The 20,816-nt window shown below is 45.0% G+C and overlaps 2 protein-coding genes across 2 annotated transcripts in view; both read left to right on the top strand.

Moving 5' to 3' along the window:
• Window positions 1-7,055, top strand: part of tango6 (transport and golgi organization 6 homolog) — a 33,974-nt gene extending 26,919 nt beyond the window's left edge. The window contains exons 19-20 of the mRNA XM_080002344.1: window positions 3,593-3,706; window positions 6,111-7,055. Coding sequence (XP_079858470.1) covers window positions 3,593-3,706; window positions 6,111-6,287 — 291 coding nt within the window. The 3' untranslated portion in view covers window positions 6,288-7,055. The remainder of the gene's footprint in view (window positions 1-3,592; window positions 3,707-6,110) is intronic.
• An 8,693-nt stretch (window positions 7,056-15,748) lies between these two features.
• has3 (hyaluronan synthase 3) lies at window positions 15,749-19,705 on the top strand (the record flags this gene model as incomplete). The annotated part of the gene is made up of 4 exons (XM_080002591.1): window positions 15,749-15,842; window positions 15,932-16,482; window positions 18,258-18,359; window positions 18,684-19,705. 4 exons carry the CDS (start codon window positions 15,749-15,751, stop codon window positions 19,611-19,613), a joined length of 1,677 nt encoding a protein of 558 aa, XP_079858717.1. The 3' UTR covers window positions 19,614-19,705.
• Between the last annotated feature and the right edge of the window lie 1,111 nt (window positions 19,706-20,816).

The following is a 20,816-nucleotide window of genomic DNA, read 5'->3' as shown; positions in this document are numbered from 1 at the left end:
ATGTACAAGAATATTTCCATTGCACGTTTTTCTTCATTTAATAATCAAACCACAAATAACCGTTAACAAAAAATAATCATAAAACACCTAATTAGAGAAATAGCTCAACAGATACACATTTATACATTATGAAGATCTCCTTGCGTCCAACTCTGGTTAATGGGATCAATCCATCTCTTCCGCCCCACGGAGAACGAGCACTGACTTCTTCCGGTCAATTGCTGCAGTGTATACTCATTCCAGTGATAACACGCAATGTATTTAGAGATTATTACTCATTCCAGCGATAACGCGCTGTAGTCAAGCCAGAAGCTGCTGTGTGAAATATAAACAAAGGCTAAACTCACAAACAATCCAACTACATTAGTAAATAAACATACATTAAATGTGAAAGCAAAGATTCACTTACCCATTGAAAGTTGAGAAACTTGACAATTTGAAGTTTTGAGAATGCTGTGTTCGCTAGCGTGTTGTAGACCTAACGGACCCGGAAAGAAACTTGATTGTACTATCGTCCAGTCGCTCCACTTCCTTTCAGCAAATTGCCAGTTGATGACAACTCTGCATAGAATTGTTTACCAGTGTTTTGCCCCCCAATCATTGTGGGATACACTTGTCAGCGAAGTGCGAAGTGTTTGCATACATTTCATATTTTACCGAATGAAGTACCCTGGTACTTTTCAGCTATTATTTGAGCATACTATGGTTTTGAACACACTCAACACTAATTTGGCGTACTAAACCGTATGCTAGTATGCCGTTTCAGACATAGTGCTTGCAATACAGTCATATAAACCAACTTTTTCATATCTGTGAAATGCTTTTTTACTTGCTTTGATCTTGGTCTAAATTGACAGAAACTTGGAGTTTGTGTGTGAGCAATGTGTCTACTTGTGTATGTCTGAGTGGGCAGAGACTTTCAAGGTGCCACAGTGGTCAAGATGTTTAAATCAAGTTGCTACAGTGTGAGTGTATGTGTGTGCACTCACTGTAGCCCACTGTCATGAATAAGCATTGCTGTTCCTCGAGCTGACAGGGCTGCTTATTCATGAACCTGTCCACTGTAACGGTCTATCCTTCTCATCCTTCTGTGTGTTTGTGTGTGAGTGTGTGAGTGTGTGAGTGTGTGTGTGAGTGTGTGTGTGTGTGTGTGTGCACACGCAAGAGTGATGAACTGATGGATCAAAGCTGCTTTAAACATCCAACCAACCCAGAGTGCTGACCTCTGCTTTCTAGGACTGTAAGTCACCCCAATGGATGGGTGTGTGCATTTGTGTGTATCTAAAGTTGATTAAAAGCCACACTGACGTCAGGGTCCCTATTGACTCTGTTGCGGCCCCTCCATATCAGCTGCCTGTCAGGATGCTGAATCTGATTTATTTGCTCGCTGATTTATTTTTAGAGATTTGCTGGTTGCCCCTTTGTTCGCACCAGCACCACAACAAGTTTCCTTTCCGTTCTAGTCCCTTCAATACAACAGTGCTGTGAAGACTGAGAAGCTTTTCCAAGCATGTTGAATGTCTGTAATGGAAGGAAACGGATGCTGCTGTATGCCGGACTTGATGTTCTTTTTGTAATCTTTGAAAAAATCTTTAAATATGATATGTAGGGATTGCAATATCTGTATATTATGTGAATATGTAAATAAATATAATATATTTACACAGATTATGTCAATGTACTGTATATAGCCAATGCAAATCAATTAAGGATGCCCTGATTGTGAAATTCTGGACCAATACTGATGTTTAAAATAACAATTCGGGCGATGCCGATACTGATGTTTCACTTACAGTTTTTCCGAGATCCCATGAAAGCAGCAGCATCTCTTCCTGCCTTGAGTGCTGCAGAAAGCCGTGGCCACGTCTTCTAAAATCAATCGCGTATGGCGTTGTCCTCTCGGATGGATAAAGGAATAAAAAATGCTAAAATGGGTCACCAAATATACTTTGGCATCCGTTAATATACCTGGGTTGGCGGCCCACCCAAGTAAAGTCTGTGTGGGAAACACTGGATAAACACTGGCCACTGCCATCGGTGAATGTCATCTTATTTGCCGATAGGCCGATGGCAGTCAAGGAGGCGAATATCAGCCGAAACCGATGTACGACCGATTAATCGGTGCATCCCTACAAAAAATCTACTAAAATGTCCTTTAAAAAGTTAATGATTTCAGCTAAAGAATTTGCTATTTTTTCTGAGCAAAATAGTTGACATATTTTATAAAACTTAGATGGATAATTGTTTACACACAATTCTGTCAGTTCATCCCAGTTATTTATTTTTCTAGATTACCCGACGTGTTAAGTTCTCATCTTTTGCAGGGCAGCATAGCAAGTAGAATAACATAAAATAGAAATGTCACAACTCAACAGCTGCAGGGGAGCAGATACAGTTAATCTCCAGACCCCGCAGTGTAAAATTTCTCCAAAGGATCAGGTTTGTCTGATTTAAAGTGGATCCCTTTATGCTCCTTTACACAAGTTATTATAGGTCTGAAGTCCAGAAAACATGTTTTTGAAGTTTTACCACTGATTGCACATTGGAGCCATTATAACATACTTCTGAATACATTGTGTCCCTGACGTTCTGTTTCAGTGGGTGGAGCCACGGTGCTGAGGCCACAAGTTATGTAAGCCGGTGGGGTTTGGGCATTGGCTTTTGGGTTTCATTCTATTTACTACGTAACCTTTACTGATTTCACCTTATCAGTCCACCAAAACCTGTTTCTGTACAAATTTGTGTGGAGAAATAAGCGATCTCGTTGCTGAATCTTCACTCATATTAGATCTACAAGCTTAATTCAAAATTTGTTCTGTCTTCCGTTGCCGTGCTCCAAGCTTGTGGAGGATATCGCACCTGGACTCTCGCAGGCGGGAATTTTTTGTTTCACATCAAAGTTGTAAAAAAAAAAAAATACATCTACAATACATTTTTATTGGTTTTGTTTTGAGAAACGCACAGTGGATCAGATGGAGCAGATGACCTTATAAAGAAATCTATGACATTGTAACATTTTATATATGACAGAAAATAAGGAAACGGGCATTGATTAGAGGCTTGGTTTTTATTTGAGGAAATACGATCTTACTTTTTGTGATTCCTGCTGTTCCATAGTTAGGTGTGTGTGTGTGTGTGTGTGTGTGTGTGTGTGTGTGTGTGTGTGTGTGTGTGTGTGTGTGTGTGTGTGTGTGTGTGTGTGTGTGTGTGTGTGTGTGTGTGTGTGTGTGTGTGTGTGAACCTCTAGTATTATTTGCATTTATTGTGCTATTTAATATGTTTCTGTCACTCCCAGCTGCATTTATTCCAAAGCCACCGCCATTCATTTCTGACAGTGAACTGATTTTTTTCACAAGAAACTCAACATTTCAAGCTAGATGGGAATTTGTCTGGAGGTGACCTTTGTCATTTTGTAAAGTTTGCATGTATATTATATGATTTTTTTTAAACACGCAACTTCATTTAAAAGCAACATTATACAAATATGGTCTATTGAGTATTTCATGTACATACAATCTCTGCTCAGTGTTGCTATGGTATGAATATATGAAGGAATAAATGGCATATATACGGTATGTGTGTGTATCCCCAGCTGTGCTCCTGCCTGACGGCCCTGATAAAGACTGAGAAGGAGGTGGAGGTGAGGAGAGCGGCCGTCCATGTCATCGCCCTGATCCTCCGAGGCCTCTGTGACAAAGCCACCCTGGTACACACACACACACACACACACACACACACGCATGCACGCAAAGCCATAACAGTATAAACCTGCATGAACCACACATGGACATGAACTCTGTTTCTGATGTCCAATTATGTTTTTGAACTCTATGTTCACCACAAGAGGGACTGGGTCTGTCATTTTAGCATCGACTTTGGCAGATGTAATACTGGGTCAGTATTCTCTGATGAACGATTCTAGATGATAAATCATTCCCAAGACCGCATTCCGGAAGTGATTTGTCATCAAGTTGGGTAAGTACGGATGTACACACAATCCATGGACCCATTAAAACCTACTGCCCTGATTTTAAAATGTGTTTGGAAGGATTTTAATAAACAAAGAGACTCAAAGAAGACTTAATGCAAGATCAGAATGCATGTGCATGATGTCAGGTGGGTATTGAGGTGCGCACACACGCATGCAAGCGATAAGGGGCCATTGTATCAGCAGGGCCAAAAGTTTGTGAGGGCCCCATGATGGTGGGATTCCAATCGCGGTTACCTCGGCGGCTGAAAGCCTTTACTGTTACATAGCACGGCTGAAGGGGACAGAAACCAAACAAGTGGGGTCAGCTCACGCCAAATGGAAGAGCAATTGGCCCTGGACCAAAATTTTGTTTAAAACAAGTCTGAAAAATACACGTTTGGTGTTAAGTGCTTTTTGGGGAGGGGAGGCCCACGGGGAGGGGGGTAGTTAACTTTGCCTTCTGAGAATGAAGGGATGTTCTCAGGTCCTGTAATCTACTTTCCAGTGTCCGTGTGGTGGTCTCCAAGATGACACACCAGCTAACCCTAAACGTAGCATGGACGGAGATCCTCCTGAACTCAGCCCATTTCAAACATGCAGGACTACTAGGATAAAGAGGACAAGAGGGTCCTGTATGTTATTAGGGATGTACTCGTATTGACATTGGTCGGATATTGTTTCAATACCAGTACCAATACAATGGCGCGAGGGTGCCAGAGAATATCCAAAATACGAAACATAAATTGCCATCGGCTTCAGGGGCAATCTTTTGTAATGACCGGCTAACAACTACGTTCTCTCTTTTTTTTTTGTATTTCTTTGTAAATTGCATTGTGTTGCCCTTGTATGAAATGCACTCTATAAATAAGGTGTGACGTGACTTGACTTGACTTTCTAAAACAATTTCACCAGATTTTCTTTCAAGTGTCTCTAATTGAAGAAAGATGAATTATGTGTCATTATGATATGACCCAAAACGTGATGGTCTGAGGCTGTTCAGTAAAAGTAATGGACCAGATCATACTTTCAGTGGTTTAGGACTGAAAAAGGGGTGTCTTTAATGTCTTTATTTAGGTTAGTAAAGACAGTTAGTACTTAGGTTGGTAAAGGCAAATTAATAATAAAAAAGACATCATGCTACATTTCATGCTAACATTGAGTGGCTGGTTTTGAATATAGGCCCAGTGGTAAGTTCAATGTGGCTCTTTGACAGCTGTCCATTAATTCAAATTAGCTGTCCAGGTAGCCCACTTCTACACCCCTTCCAAACCACCACCACCACCACCACCTACCTAAAAAGGAGGTCCTGTTATTAGGGGCCAACAGCTGGTGGGAGGGCACCACAAAAAAAAAAAAAAACAGCTGTACATAACTAATGACACCCGCACACACACAGACACAGGACATGGGAACAGAGGGTCCCGTAACCCCCAGCACCTGTGGGCGACGGAGCAGAGCAAATGAGGGCATGGCAGGCCAAGGTGGGAAAGCTGGGACAGATGGAGGAGTCAGAAGGGAGGTTGAAGAGCAAAGGTTGGGCGGAGGGAGACATCAAGGTGGTTGGTTTAGTCCCAGACCCAAACCAAGCAAGAGGTCAAAGGTTAAATCCCAGCTCTGAAGAAGAAATTGACAAGACATTGGGGAGTCATGAAAAATCACTTATTTCTGGACAATTATTACCTTCTTTTAAAAACATTGGCCCAATGATATCCCTGTAGCTTCACAATGAACTTTGGGTACCTGACGGGTGTTCCTTTGAAATGACCGTACGAACAAAATCACTTATGGGGATTATTGATTTAGGTACCAATATATCACACAGTTGAGGGGATTGACAAAACAATTAATTGCGAACTTGAAAGTTGAAATAGGTTTTGTCTCAGGATTTCCTTTGGTTTTTGTGTATGAGGAAATGTTCCCATTATTGCTTCATGGACTAAATATTTTCCAAAGCACAAGAGTGCCTTTTTTTGAATAAGCTTTAGGACTCTCCTCTCTCCGTGCCGTATCCAGATAGGATAATTCAAAAATGCATCCCTTGTTTTATTCAACGGTGTCAACAAACATATAATTCAAAGACCACTTGCCTTGCCCTAAAATTCCAAAAGACAGTGAAAGCTGCTTCTCCCCCCCCCCCCAGGTTCTCTCTGACGTGCTGCTGGACCTGTACCGCACTCTCAAGTGGGTGGTGCGCCAGGACCATGACCAGGTCGCGGTGCTCCACGCTCAGCTGGCACTGGAAGAGCTGGACGACATCATGAGGCGCTTCGTCTTCCCTGAGCAGAAGCTGGAGAAGAAGATCGTGGTCCTGCCGTAAGGACACAGGGGTTTTCTGCCGTCCACGGCAAACCCTGTGGACGGCAAAAACCCCAAAGAAGTCTGCGCCTTCTTTGGGGTTTACCCGACCTGCTACCGTCGCTAGCGGGATTTGATCTCCTCGGGCAGGTTAGGAACATGGGATGTAAGCTGCAGGGCATTTGATGGAGGGTGAATTTACGAGACGAGTACAAAATGGCACCAACCGTGCCATTTTGCTACCGAGCATTACACTTCAAGAGTGTTTTTGGCGTCCCTTTCATTGTATGTGATGACTTAAGAAATAAGTCCTCCAGTCGCTACAATGCTTTGACATTCTTTCCTTTGTCCAAAACTTTCGCCTCAACAGTATGTGCCTCTCGGTGACTGATGGGTAAACATTGTGTTTATTAGTTATGACCCTCTCTACATACACAGCACAGGTGCTCTCCTCTACCATCTCCCGCCCCCCTAGCCCTGTGTGAACATGAGTGGGCAAACAGAAAAGGGCTTGAGCAGTGTTTGCAGAACATGAATACCTGACCTCATGAGGTCACAACATCACCGGGTGGACTAAAGAAAGAGCGGTATGTTTATATTTAGGCCTCTCAAATCCCAACAAAGGTCTAAATCAAACTTCTGTTTACCTGAGGTGGTGGCCTGGCTGTCCTCTAGCCTATTATAAAACGAAACTGCCCTCCCGAGAAAATGTGAGGTTTTTGAGCATCTGTATCTGTAGCATGCAGTCAGTATGATGATGCTTCTACAGTGAATAGTTTTATAAATAAAATTAGACTTCTGAAAATATTTTCGCTCTTGTCTTATTGTCTTTCTTTTCATACCAGAATGAGCTTCTTTTAGGCCTGCCAGAGGAAATTGTGTCTTTGATTAAAATCCTTCTCAAGGGGGCACCCCGGAAGCTCACCAGGTAGTGCACACCATATACAAGGCTCAGTACTTACCGCAGCAGCCCGGGTTCAATATCGCTACGTGGCCATTTGCTGCATGTCATTCTCTCTCTGTCCCTTTTCTTCCTAAACTATCACTGTCAAAGCATGAAAATGCCCAAAAATATCTTAAGAAAAAAAACAATCCTTCTTAAGAATGTCTGTTTTGGGCACCAGGAGAAAGTGGTGGCTGCAGGGGGTGTTAAGTCATACTAATAGACATTAAAGGTGTACGGTTAGCCAATTGAACACCTTAATGCTTAATACGAACTGCAATCATGCAGGCTCATTTCAAAGCCATTACTGACTTCATTTTTTATAGAGCAACTATCAGGTTTACTTGTTTTTAAATAAATTTACATTCTTGGGCTTGATTTCAAATTTCAAATACAATTTTTACAGGCAGAAAGGGGAAAAAATACTCAAGAAATGTGTTTTGAGTTTACGACGTTACGTTTTTCTGTTTCATATTTACTGTTTCCCATTTACTGTAGCCAGCTCTCCTGCCTCCCCCATCCGATGTCATGTTCAAGTTCTGCTATGTACAATTTTTAGGGGTGTGTGGCTAATTGCATTACAAAAGAGTCTAGCTGTAATAAAGTCAAATAATGTATCGAATTGCTAATCATTTTCCCACACATATATTCACTGGGTATGCCAACCTGCATGTTGCCCTTTAAAAGCCACATTTGTGAAGAATGATGCAATAGGTTTATTTTGGTCACCGGCTACTAGATATACAGTACTGTATTTGGAAAAAGAATTAGTTTTGGCTCAGTACTCTCACTGCTTAGGATGTGAAGTCAAACTATAACTCTATGGTTGGAGAGCAGATTATTGGCTTATTTGATAGCGTTTTCTCACCAACTCGATGGAAACCCAGCAGATACAGAAATCAACGCTTAGCTCCTAATACTGTTAGTGCCAACGGTATTTGGCATGGATTTTTCTTTAGACTAATGTAGTCCTACATTTCACATTTGGAGAACGGATATCAAGCCAGAACTACCAACACAGTTCAATTGTAGAGGATATAAATAAATGCTTTGTTCTCCCTGTTTGTCCTGACACTGGAAGGGAGCCGAGCAGTGTGTTTAAACACCCAAGGGATCACACCAGAAGTTCCCAGGACTGCAGTTTTAGCTTCCAGCTGTTCCTTCATTCTAATGGCCAACCGGGTCACACGATGAAGCCCCAGACCTGCTGCACTCTCATTATCCTCTCAAGGTCAACCACGCTAAGAAATGATTTTCAAGGTACCCATCGATTAAATAATGTCATTTTTTTGGAGGCAATGAACCAATTAATGTGCACATCGCCTTGGGAGTTGGTCTAGTTTTTACGATCATGTCTATAATAAGACCTGGGGAGGGGTGTTCCTTAAAAAGGCAGTGATGAAACGGAATACAGATTTTAACGTGACGCAGCATTATGGCAAAGCAAGGACATTCCTGCTCTGTGACCTAGTTTACAAACAAAAACAAAAAAACGTACAATGGTGCATGTTCACGTAATGTCATCCATTACTGGGTAAATGAATCGACCACCTCCTTGAATGCTTTACTATTGAGAAACGTACCACTCTGCTGCAGCTTCTCCATGTGCTATCCTGTGTGCAGTCCAATGGGGCAAACGTTTAAGCCTTAAAAAAAACCCCACCATCACTCCTGGGTAGCCCAAGCTATTAATATTCACCTTCATCCTCTGGAACTAAGAGAACAGTTTGTCTCGATTGATTCAATCCCACCCAAAACTAAACCGGCTGAAATCGAGATCTGTTAGCGTGTGTGCTACTGTCGCCAGCGGGGAGGTGTTCGGTTTCCAGGGAATACTGTCCTTTGGAAGCCTCGCTAATATGACTGACTCTGGATGGACTCTCTCACACTCGAGCTGTTCAATTGCAGACTGTTGTTTGTTTAAGTGTCCTTTCTCTCAAGACAGACCAAAGAAAGAAAGAAGGGGGGGGGGGGGGGGGGTAGAAATGAAGTGGCAATGCCCTGCCGGTGCCCTCTGTGGGGGCCATTAGAGTAAATATTGCTTTGCCTGGTGTCACTGCCGGGGCCGGGGAGGGGTGGGTCAGTAATGAGGGTGAGCGTAGAATGATGGATTGTATCTCTGTAGAAGCCAATACTTTAAAGTTTAGGACCCAATGACATCAATAAAAAGGTAAAAAGGTGGTTGCATTCATGCACTCGCATTTGCACGCCTTCGCTCCCGTTCCTGGATCGATCGTGCGGGGTGCACTGCAGCTTCATTCAGCCCGCCGAGCACGCGGAACCTGCAAGCTGTCAGAGAGAGAGAGAGAGAGAGAGAGAGAGAAATAACCTTAGAGAGGAAAGAGAGTGGGTGGGGGGGTGTACAGATAAATAAGCCCATAACGGAGGCTTTGAGTTTGGCCGGCGGAGGGGGCGTGTACGTGTGTGTTGGGTGGGGGGAGCCCCGTTTAAACAGTCCTCGGCTTGTGGGAAGCTGCTGCCGGCTGCACTGCGGTGCCGATGGAAGGGAAGGATGGAGAAGAGGAGGTGGGGAGGAGGGGGAGGTGGCAGAGGACAGGAGAGGACAAGAGAGGGTAAGAGCCAGAGAAAGTGGGAGTATGTGTGGTGAGGGGTTCTAGGGGAAAGAAAGAGGAGAAAGCCGAGCCAAACGCTGTGCAGCTCTGCCAGCTGACACACAGCAGCAGCCCCAGGACGGTGGGACAGGAGAGAGAGAGAGAGAGAGAGAGATTCAGGGCTGACTGTGACTGCCGCAACAGAAGCGGGGGGTAGCGGTGCGCAGAATTTAGGAGGAGAATTTAAAGACAGTGGAAGGGTGGGTGGCCAGGTGATCCGAGATCTCAGCTGGTCCGTCAGTGGGTGGGGTGGTTATTCTTCTTCTCCGGACGGATCGAGGTGAGAAGCACAGGACAGGACGGGTGGACCAAGGAGGCGCAGGATGGGTCACTGACCGACCTTGCTCCGATTGACCTCTGACCCCATCCCCCACCAACACAGAACACATCTGTTTAAGCCCCGTCCCGTCCCCCACCTCCCCCTGTAACACCAACCAACCTCGAACCCCCGGACGACCACCACCTCCAGGGTTCCAGGAGGAGACGTTCTGATTGGATCTAAGCAGGCGAGGAGAAGGGGGGCGTGGGGTCCCTTCATGCCCTGGAACCGTCCTGGCAGAGGCAGAGGTAGAGAGGGAGAGAGGAAGAGGAAGAGGAGAAGGTGGGAGCCGGCGGTATTTTTGGACGTGGGACTGCCTGGAAGTGAGCGCGCGGATAAAGATGTAGTGTGAGCCGAGGTCGTCTGTGGAGTCAGAACGGCTTGGAGGAGGAAGAGGAGGAGGAGGAGGGTGGTGGTGGTGGTGGTGGGGGCGGGCGAAAGAGTCCGAACAAGGAGCGCGCTGTGCAGTGGAAAGCGACGCCGTTGGATGGACACAGCTGGACTGGATGGTCTGAGCACTTGTGGAGGGGGGGTGGGGGGGGTGGGGGAGTGTGCAAGAGGACGGGACAGACCCACGGACAGACTTGTATCTAGCGGGGGAGGGATAAGGGTGTAGGGGAGGTGGGGGGTGGGGGACTCCTGAGGGGTCCGACGGAGACGGAGGGGTCCAGCGGATCAAGAAGGTAAGGACGTTATAGGAATGATACATGATACAAAGTGACTGTGTGTGTGTGTGTGTGTGTGTGTGTGTGTGTGTGTGTGTGTCCTTCAGTGCTTAAAGAAGCCAGACAGAGAGCTTTTTGGAAAGTATGCGCCAAACCCCGGCCAAGGAACGTTAGAAAAAAAAGAAATAAAAAGAAAGTTGAGTAGTGAAAAGGAGTGTGTGTGTGTGTGTGTGTGTTTGTGTGTGTGTGTGTGTGTGTGTGTTTGGCTAAATGTGACTGAAATGCAATGAAATATATTTTGTGTAATAAACATAAAAATATATATATTTTTTTTAAAATTAGTGTACTTATTAGTCCTTTTCTCAAATTGTCTTTTAGGGTTCGTAATGCCAGTTAATTTCCAAGCAAATATGCCAGTTTGAGTTGCATGGCTTTGGAAATAATGTCATTTAATAGTAAGAGTAAATAGAGTCAATTTATTATCCATGTACACATCCGTGTGTATTTTTCTTTATTTTTTCATTTCCTTGAGGCCAACACACACACACACACACACACACACACGCACACACAGAAACACACACACACACACACAAGGACTTTAAGACTGTTAAAGTATGGCAGACACCTTAGAATTCTTTTGAGAAGGCTTTTTTTTTTTTTTCATCTTACTCCAAAGAAGACATTGGCCAACGTTGTTGATTTTCCATGGCATTGCCGCAGCCAGCCCGACGCATGCAAGACCGGTTCCTTTTTGTTTTTTTCTGCCAGCCATGTCGACCATATTGAGCTGGCTTTCTCTCTGAACCATCTTGGAGGCTGCGCGTCACGGACGTACGTGCACCTTACCTATGGATGTGGATCCTCGGCGTTGCCGGGAAGAATAGTGTGCACACCCGCCTTGCATAGCCCCAGCCTTGAAGTCGGAGCGCTTTGAGAATGTTACTCCAGCCGTATAACTTCCGCTATTTATGTAATAAGATGTGTGTAAAGAGTACAATTAGTAAATATACTGCGGTTCGGACATGGGGTTCGCCCGCTAGCGGCGAATGACCTCAAAGTCTCTTCACACTTCGAACAAGTTGTGTTTGTTTTTCTTTAGTTTTTTTCATTGCCCTCAGATTATTTCAATAGCTCGTACCACTGTCTCCTTTTCTATATTTTTTCAATCGCCGAAATAGCTCTCTGCGCGCATAATGCTGAGGATGTAGTCCTGTTTCTTGGGAAGGAGAAAGCCCTGGATGTGCAGCAGCCTAGTCACTAGTGTGACCGGCGCTGTTTCAAGTGTTTCAACCCCCTCCCCAGCTTTAAAGCATCTCCAAACTCACAGCTGTTCATGCGATCGATTCATGAGTGAGCATCGGTGAATCGTTGGGAGTTCGAACGCAAACCTGCCGGCAATGGTGTCAAACGTTAACCTGCTGCACCCAACTGCTGCAACCCACTTCTCTCACAAAAACCTTCCCTTCTTTCTCCTCCGTTCCTCCCTCCCTCCACTCCCCTTCCCTTACTCCAAGCTTTTCCAATCACCCCCCTCCCTCCCTCCTTCCTCAACTCAAGCTCTCTCTCTTTCCCGGCACCTACATCTCCTCCCTCTCAAGTGTAAGCCCCTCCCTCTCCTTCCTCCCCACCCTTCCAGTCGCTGTAAAAAAAAAAATTAAATAAAAAGTCCCCTGTCCCAGAGCCAAGATGTTTCATTGAGCCCGGCGTGCAGCAGCCATCTCCTCCCCGAGCGTCTCACCTGAGCTCACAGCCCGGCAGGGAGCCATTCCGCCTGGGACTGCTAAGCCGGCAAGGGAAGAGAAAAGGGTTAGGGGTGGGGGGGGGGGGTGGGGGAGGCAAGAATACACACGGGAACGAGCGGGGTCCCGACTTTTAAATCAGTCAGGATTTGTGTCTTGAAAAATATTGACCGGCGTTGAGACTTACCATGACTGTAAAAGGGTGGGAGTGCTGAACTTCTGATGCCGGACTCAGCGGGAAGAGTATTGGAAAATGCCAAAGTTGTGATTCTGGGCAACTTTACTGAAAAAAATAAATAAATACATTTATATGGCGCATAACCTAAAACATGGCATGCATGTAGTGTGAATGTGGACCAAATGGAGAATGGAATTGGACCGTAACACCACCAAACCACCTTGATCATTGGACATCAATGCAAACGTACATCATGGTGGAACTAAAGTGACAAAACTGTGAAGAGTGTATTTCTGGCCATATGTCCAACTGAGGAAGCCAGACAATTAAATCTTAACAAAATGTTTTGCCCACAGTGGCTTTGAAGAATTGTTTTCGCTTGGAATCTACTCTCTTTGCATTATGTGTTTAAAGGTAAAGTTTTTCATTGTTTTCGCTTTTTTTAACGTTTGCATTGTAGAAGCATGTCTTCTGTCAAACTGACAGAAATTTTGATGGAATCTGTTAATTATCAGGATTGCTCGGTGCTCATTGCACTAGCATGCACAGGTTTGATGCAAGAGTTTGGGCTGATGACCGAGCACCTGACCAACTTCCTTTTCTTGGATTGGTCGATTTCTAAACAAAACTTTGCCATCAAAGCTTGCACGCTGATCAAGATAGGCCAGATATCAAACTGATACTTTGTATTTGTTGATGAAGTATTTTCAGCAAAATGTTGTTGTTATTTTTGCCCAATACCTGCCCTAAAAGTTGTATCATCGGCTTTGTTGTAACCTTCTCTGTCAATGTGCAGAAGAAGTTGCTGACTGGTGGGATGCATGAGAAATCGCCATAGATTTTCTCATTTCTAAAACATTTACAGGTCCAAGTGGCAGTCTGTCAACGTTAGGGTCCTGGCTTTTGTGACCATGTTAATGTTACAGCCCAGACAAATAAGCAACAATTTACCATTTAAGTTGCCACTGTGTAAGAGTCAACCTTAGCCAAGCATAACCTTGGGGCTAATTGCCGCTGCTCCTTTTTGCTGTCCCCAGAATAATCCTACCCTTAGCCTGCCAGCAAGCCCCTCTGGTGACTATGGCTTCCTCATCAAACAGTCCATGTCCCTGTCTGCCTGTTATCTCCCCAATGCCCCCAGGGGTGTTCTGACCACTCTGCCTTACCCTGCTGTTTTAATTCCCCAAGGACCATATACTGACTAGACCGCTGTCTCCAGAGGGGCAAAAGAGATTTATAGGCTATATGTGAGTTAAGATTGATTTAAGGGCTTATGGAGCTCAGTGTTTACCTTCTACAATTGCATAAGTGGGGTGAAATTCGATGATTCAATGAGAAACACATTACTAAGGTGCTGGTTTCAAAGTGCAGGAATTACCCCATTTAAAACAAATTCGATTGCTATGTTCAAGCTTTACTTTGCAATCTTTAAACGGCTCCTTTTGAGACCAAAATATAATGTTTGGGATGTTGTACGTCTGTTCTCTTGTGTTCAGATTGTTCAGCTAAGGACAAAACCAAAGGAGTCATTACTACTTGTGCCTTCCTTGAAAGGAAGTTGTGTCAAAGGCAGACGTAAAGTAGGTAACTGTAGTATTGTACAGTTCCACTGCACATTTTGTGGTTGAAAAATCCCCATCGCTAGACGTCCAAAGGTCTAAATCCTGACCAAATTTGGTTCAAAAGTAAAAATTTAGTACAGTGGACATCTATGCATTGATGGGCATAACGGTCGTCATTTCAACAGATATTCAATTACTCTTTTTGATTGTTCTCCATGTTTTGGTGATCTACACATAGTGTGGTGATTCCCTGGGTATACAAGGGCTTAACTTAGCAGGACTCAATTTTAACTGGAATTCGGCAAAGCTAACCTTCTAAATTACAGGTAGGGATGAAGAGATAATGAAGCAAAATGAGCTCAGCCTGCGAAATAAAATAAACACAGACCAAACAATTTACAAACACGGTGATCGGTTGGCCTCGGAAATGAAATTGTATCGGATGGTGCAATTACAAAATGTACAATGTCCAAAAATCCCCTTCTGTCAGTGCCTGAACAAGCAGAAACAATTCTCCCTGAATAGCGCATCTCCCATTTATGTCTCAGAGCTCAGGAACTCTCCAGTATGTATGTGATACTTAGTGTCAGGAGATGTAAAACTGTATGTCTACTTGGCAAAGGCAGTGGATTCTGTCTACGCTCCGTGGGTTCCACAGTGATGTGGGAAACTAAGTGAATGAAGGCTGTCTCTCCAGTATGGCCCAGGCTGGGGCAGGGCTGAGCCAGGGGCACAGGAAGGTAATTTCATGAATGAAAGGACAGGATTGTTCCCCCTCGTTGCGACTGGTCCAGTCCTACAGGGCCTTTAATTAGAGCCATTAACCTGGAGAAAAAGGGGTTTTGAAGGGATTGGCGCACAGGGGGAGTGAGAAAGTGATGAATGAAGGAAAAGAATGGAATAAAGTGGAGTATGCTGTTTCATATACATCTGTTTAATGGACATTCGTAGTGGCAATATGTAGAAGCATCAGAGCAACTTGAGTATTAAAGCACTGAAGTAGTGGGTGTAGCAGTAAATACGGATTTGACCTGGAGTTTACCTTACACCTTATACCTATAGCCCTCCCATGTATTACCCACTGTGATTCCATGATGTCACTGATTCAAGTATATTTTCGAGCTGACAACTGTTAATGAAAGGTTTTACAGAAAAGCCAGGAAATGAAACTTCCGTAAACATACTGGGTTAAGCACAACCCCCCCTTTCTCAAGGCCGCTTTGGAGAGACGACGGGCTCCAGAGGTCGGTCTTCCCGTAACCTTCCACGTCATGGGTTGATTGCGTACATGCGCAACTGTTTTTTTGTTTGTTTGCGCAAACCTTTGTGTCAACTTTAACCTCATTCCCTTGTCACACGCTGCTCCCTGGCACCCCTCTCCCCACCTTGTGCCCCCATCTGTCTCCCACTCATTCAATTCTCCATTCATCCATCCATCTCCTTCGCTATCCAACCCTCCCAGATGCCCTCTCGCTTTAGGAATGCGCTGAACATTGTGGTCACCACCCTCTTCGCTGCGGTGGTCCTCTTCGCCATCCTACTGGCCTATGTGACAGGTTGTCCTTATTTAAATAAAACACAACATATACATTTAAGTCCACATTCAGCCCTTTGTCGTTAACCACCCACCAAAAAAACACTTTAGGCTACCAGTTCATCCACACGGAGCAGCACCACCTCTCCTTCGGCCTGTACGGCGCCTTCCTCTCGCTCCACCTCTTCCTCCAGAGCCTCTTCGCCTTCCTGGAGCACCGGCGTATGAGGAACCCTGCGAGGCCGCAGCACCTGCGGCGCTCGGTGGCGCTCTGCATCGCCGCCTACCAGGAGGACCCGGACTACCTGCGCAAGTGCCTGCGGAGCATCCGCCGCATTTCCTTCCCCGGCCTGAAGGTGGTGCTGGTGGTGGACGGCAACCGCCCAGAGGACCGCTACATGATGGACATCTTCCAGGAGGTGATGGGGGGAGCCGACCAGGCGGGCAGCGTGGTGTGGAAGGGGAACTTCCACAGTGACGGCAGTAGTGTGGGAGGCATCGGTGGAGGTGGTCGGAGCGCCGTGCACATGGAGGAGGCGGCCCGCGTGGCCCGACTTGTGCGGGGCTGCCGCTACTCCTGTGTCATGCAGGAGTGGGGGGGGAAGAGGGAAGTGATGTACACGGCCTTCAAGGCGCTAGGGGAGAGCGTGGACTACGTTCAGGTAAGAGGCTGCAGACAGGAGCACACCTGTAGACAAAGTGGGCCTCATTCACAAAGGCTGCCTTCAAATATTCTCAGTTTTACTCTTGAGAAAAGCTTCTTTTTTTTTTTGTGCGTGCTTCAGGTGTACCAGGGGATGAATTACAATTGTTCCTTTACTGAATGCGCGCGCCTGTTCATGTTAATTTGCATAGTTAGCCATACACCATAAAAGGTGCTATCTTTGGAATCTAGCAATACAATATATGAGCCAAGGACTTACGACTGAAGATAATATCAAACTAACCTGATATTCCATTAGTCAATAGTCAGTCTAAGACAACTCTGTACTGATCACAAGAGTTTCTGACAATCTCGAATCAAATGACCGCCGGGAGTGTGCTCTCAACAACCCTTATGACAAGCGCTCTCCTTACAATTCTCTTGTTATCTTGAAAATTTGTCTGGCGACAGAAGTCCTTTGGTGTGTACGAGACATAAGCATGTTTGATCAAATGTTCCAATTAAATCAAATGCGATGGTTTGACTATTGTTATAATCAGTAGCTTATTAGCTACACTTAAGAGTCACATCAGTGTAATGCTGTCCTGCATTACATTACACACACTCTTTTTGTTCACACCAAAGAACAATTTTGGATAAATGATGAATGTCGCTATGTTCATGAAAACCTTCCTAAGCAGACTTTTTACGATCAAATTTGATTGTATGCATGTTTTGTGAATAAGGCTAAGTGATATCATCTCAGATGTGGTGTAACAAAAATGACCAGGTTACATTCTCAAATTGTTCTTCACGTTCTTAAATAGTTAAACAACCCTTCTCAGAGATCTTTTCGATTAACTAAAATAAAGGAATAATACAATCTTAATCTGTTTTTGGCCCAATGACAGCCAAATATATATGCACATTATGTTGTTTCTTTTAAAACAAATCTTCCAGGCTTAAGTTATCCTGTCTTTTTGGTATAATGGATTTAATTTTTTCTCCACTGAAAGTATACCTCCTCACTTGTATATTCAACCAACGCAATAATTCTTTCCGCTGCAATGTCCTCTATCCCATTGCTTTTCTCCTATAAAATTACGGCGCAAGAGGTTTTGGTAGGAGTGTTTGTACAAAAGCATTTTCTATTAAATAACTGAGGTTGTGAACAGACACACACACATGCACAGACGCACGCACGCACGCACGCACGCATCGGTCTGAGAAAATTACATTATTAAATGCCATCTCACAAGCAGAAGCCGCATAGGTATTCCTTTGCACTCACACACCGTGGGGCAAGTGTTGCTCAATAGATCTACAAAGTTACCGTGCCGATGCATACATTAGTGCAGATGGTATATTTTAGGACACTAAACCTGATCACTGCCCAAACACGGACATTTGAGTTCTTATTCGATTTGAAGTAATCAAATCAATAGCTAAGTGCTTCAGCCTTTTTGCGAATAAGTGCTTCGATTTGGTTGCATGCCCTCTATGTGTCCTTGCGACAAGTTAAAGGTTGTGTTAGTGTCGCTGACCCTGCGGCGTGTGATTAGGATGAACCAGCTGGGTGCTTCTGTCAGCAGCCTCTCATTTCTCCTCTGGAAATCAGTAGGCATACTTAAGAAAGAGAGAAAAAAGAGAACACCTGCAGCTTGCCCCATGCTTCCAGTATCCAGAATTTTCCTACTCATTTTTACTAGGAGCTATGTCGTGTATTTCCTAATTGGTATATGCGCTTTGGAAAAGAGACACACAAGGTGTACCGGTGTTTCTTTGCTCCCTTAGGTGTGCGACTCAGACACCGTTCTGGACCCAGCATGCACCATTGAAATGCTAAAAATCCTGGAAGAAGACACTATGGTGGGAGGTGTTGGTGGGGACGTTCAGGTAAGAAAGACGACCTGAGCAAGACAGGATTGTACGGGTTAACTAGTGCTGCACATCTAACCTCAGGTTAAGTTCAGGATTACAAATCTGGAAGATCATGGATTTTTTATTTTTTGTGTTTTAAATACCTTTACTGCCAATATGTTCAGCGTGTACATACCATAGCCATATCCTCTCCACAACATAAGGATCCTCACGTCTTTATCCCTAACATAACTAAATAAGCAAAAAACACTGAATGGGCTTAGTCAGAGAGAACCCTGGTCTCATCTATTTGAAGTCATCTCTCACCTTGGTTTTTCATCCCTCCCTTCTTCCTTCCAGATCCTTAACAAGTATGACTCCTGGATCTCCTTCCTGAGCAGCGTGCGCTACTGGATGGCCTTCAACATCGAGCGGGCCTGCCAGTCGTACTTCGGCTGCGTCCAGTGCATCAGCGGCCCCTTGGGGATGTACCGGAACTCCCTGCTGCAGCGCTTTCTGGAGCCGTGGTATCACCAAACCTTCCTGGGCTCCAAGTGCAGCTTTGGCGATGACCGGCACCTCACTAACCGCGTGCTGAGCTTCGGCTACAAGACCAAGTACACGGCGCGCTCGCAATGCCAGACGGAGACACCTACACGCTACCTGCGCTGGCTTAACCAGCAGACGCGCTGGAGCAAGTCTTACTTTCGCGAGTGGCTCTACAACGCCCTGTGGTTCCACAAGCACAGCCTATGGATGACCTATGAGTCTGTGGTCACAGGCTTTTTCCCTTTCTTCCTGGTGGCCACAGTCATCCACCTTTTCTACCGCGGGCGGCTGTGGAACATTCTACTCTTCCTGCTGACGGTCCAGCTGGTTGGCATGGTGAAGGCTACCTATGCCTGTTTCCTGCGGGGCAGCCTGGTCATGATCTTCATGTCGCTCTATTCCCTGCTGTACATGTCCAGCCTGCTCCCCGCCAAGATATTTGCCCTGCTCACCATCAACAAGGCTGGTTGGGGGACATCGGGCCGGAGGAAGATCGTGGTGAACTTCATCGGCGCCGTACCAGTGACTGTATGGGCAGCCGTGCTTCTGGGGGGCGTGGCCTACACTATCTACTGCGAGACCCTGGAGCCCTTCAGTGAGACGGAGAAAGTGCTGCTGCTAGTGGGGGCCATCCTCTATGCATGCTACTGGATCATTCTACTGGTGCTCTACTTGGCCATTGTGGCCAAGCGCTGCAACAAGAGAGAGGAGCAGTATCATCTGCCGTATGCTGAGGCATAGTTCTGGTGTCGTGGTGGACTGGAGGTCTGAGCAGACCAAAGACTTGGTTTTCTCAACTGCAGCTGTGATCGTGTGAACTGCTAGCTGCAATCACCAGCTGCAGTTTAAGGCTTTAAACTGCCTCTGATCTGGGCTGTTGAAGTTGGAATCTGCTGCAACGTTACCCCAGAAAACGGCTCATACAAAGTTATCTATGGTGCTTAAATGGTGTAAATCGGAGATACAAGTGCCACAAATCTGGTCTGATGGTGGGAGGCTGAGGAGGGCTAACAGGGAAAGGCTAACACTCTCGTCCCTTGATGCCGGGCTGAACTGCATTGGGCAGTGCTGGACTGTTCAACATTTCACTCTGACATGCTTTGAAGGTCAATAGGTAACACATCGGTGCAGGTCAAAAAGGATCGACGTCGAAAGTTTGAGTTGCTTTTTATGGAAAAGCAGTTCTTGCGTTAATGATGCACTCAAAGCAAAGTGGGACATGTTGAGGGTGAGTCCGTCAAGGAAACCTACTGTCACCCTAGGGTCAGGGAGTGTATTTGGTATCTCCCATTTTCGATCATGATGACAAATGAGTCCAAATGAGAGGGGTCCCCATCCAATCTGTTACTACAGAAACTCTCGGACTGAATCTCAAACTGAACCTGAAATGCCATGTTCAATTTTTTTTAGGGTTAGGCCTGGAAAAGCTTGGCCGTTTAGATCCGAAATGTCTCCTGAGAGTTTGACCCTTGCCATTGTGCCACAAACATTACATTTGTGGAGATTTTCATGGTTTTAAATACAATAAATGACTCATTTGTACAGACAATCTAGCATTTCTACTCAAGTAACTACCCTTACTGTTTACTGTACTGTATATCTGGTGCTGTGGAGCCGTGCCAAAAATGTAAAAATGAAGCTAATAAATGGGCCATACAATGGTACACATTTTGTTTAATTAATATATATATGTAAAATTAAACAATGTCATTTCACTTATGTAATACAGTTATGTTCCATTCTCTGAGCCTCTTCTCCAGCAGGTGTCCTTTTACGTTGGACAGAAACCTTGTGAAAACAGCAAGTGATTTCACTTTTAATAATGGCCACCCTCCAGGCCTATGGGCTTTAGAAAACTTTAGATTCAAATTACAGTAAGTACTATGTATTGTGTGAGTTTGGAACCTACTGAAAATTTACATATTTTCCCATGTGTGGTGTATC

The sequence above is a fragment of the Zeus faber genome (genome assembly GCF_960531495.2).
Source record: "Zeus faber genome assembly, chromosome: 6".
Classification (NCBI taxonomy): domain Eukaryota; kingdom Metazoa; phylum Chordata; class Actinopteri; order Zeiformes; family Zeidae; genus Zeus; species Zeus faber.
This window is presented reverse-complemented; position numbering and strand designations above follow the sequence as displayed.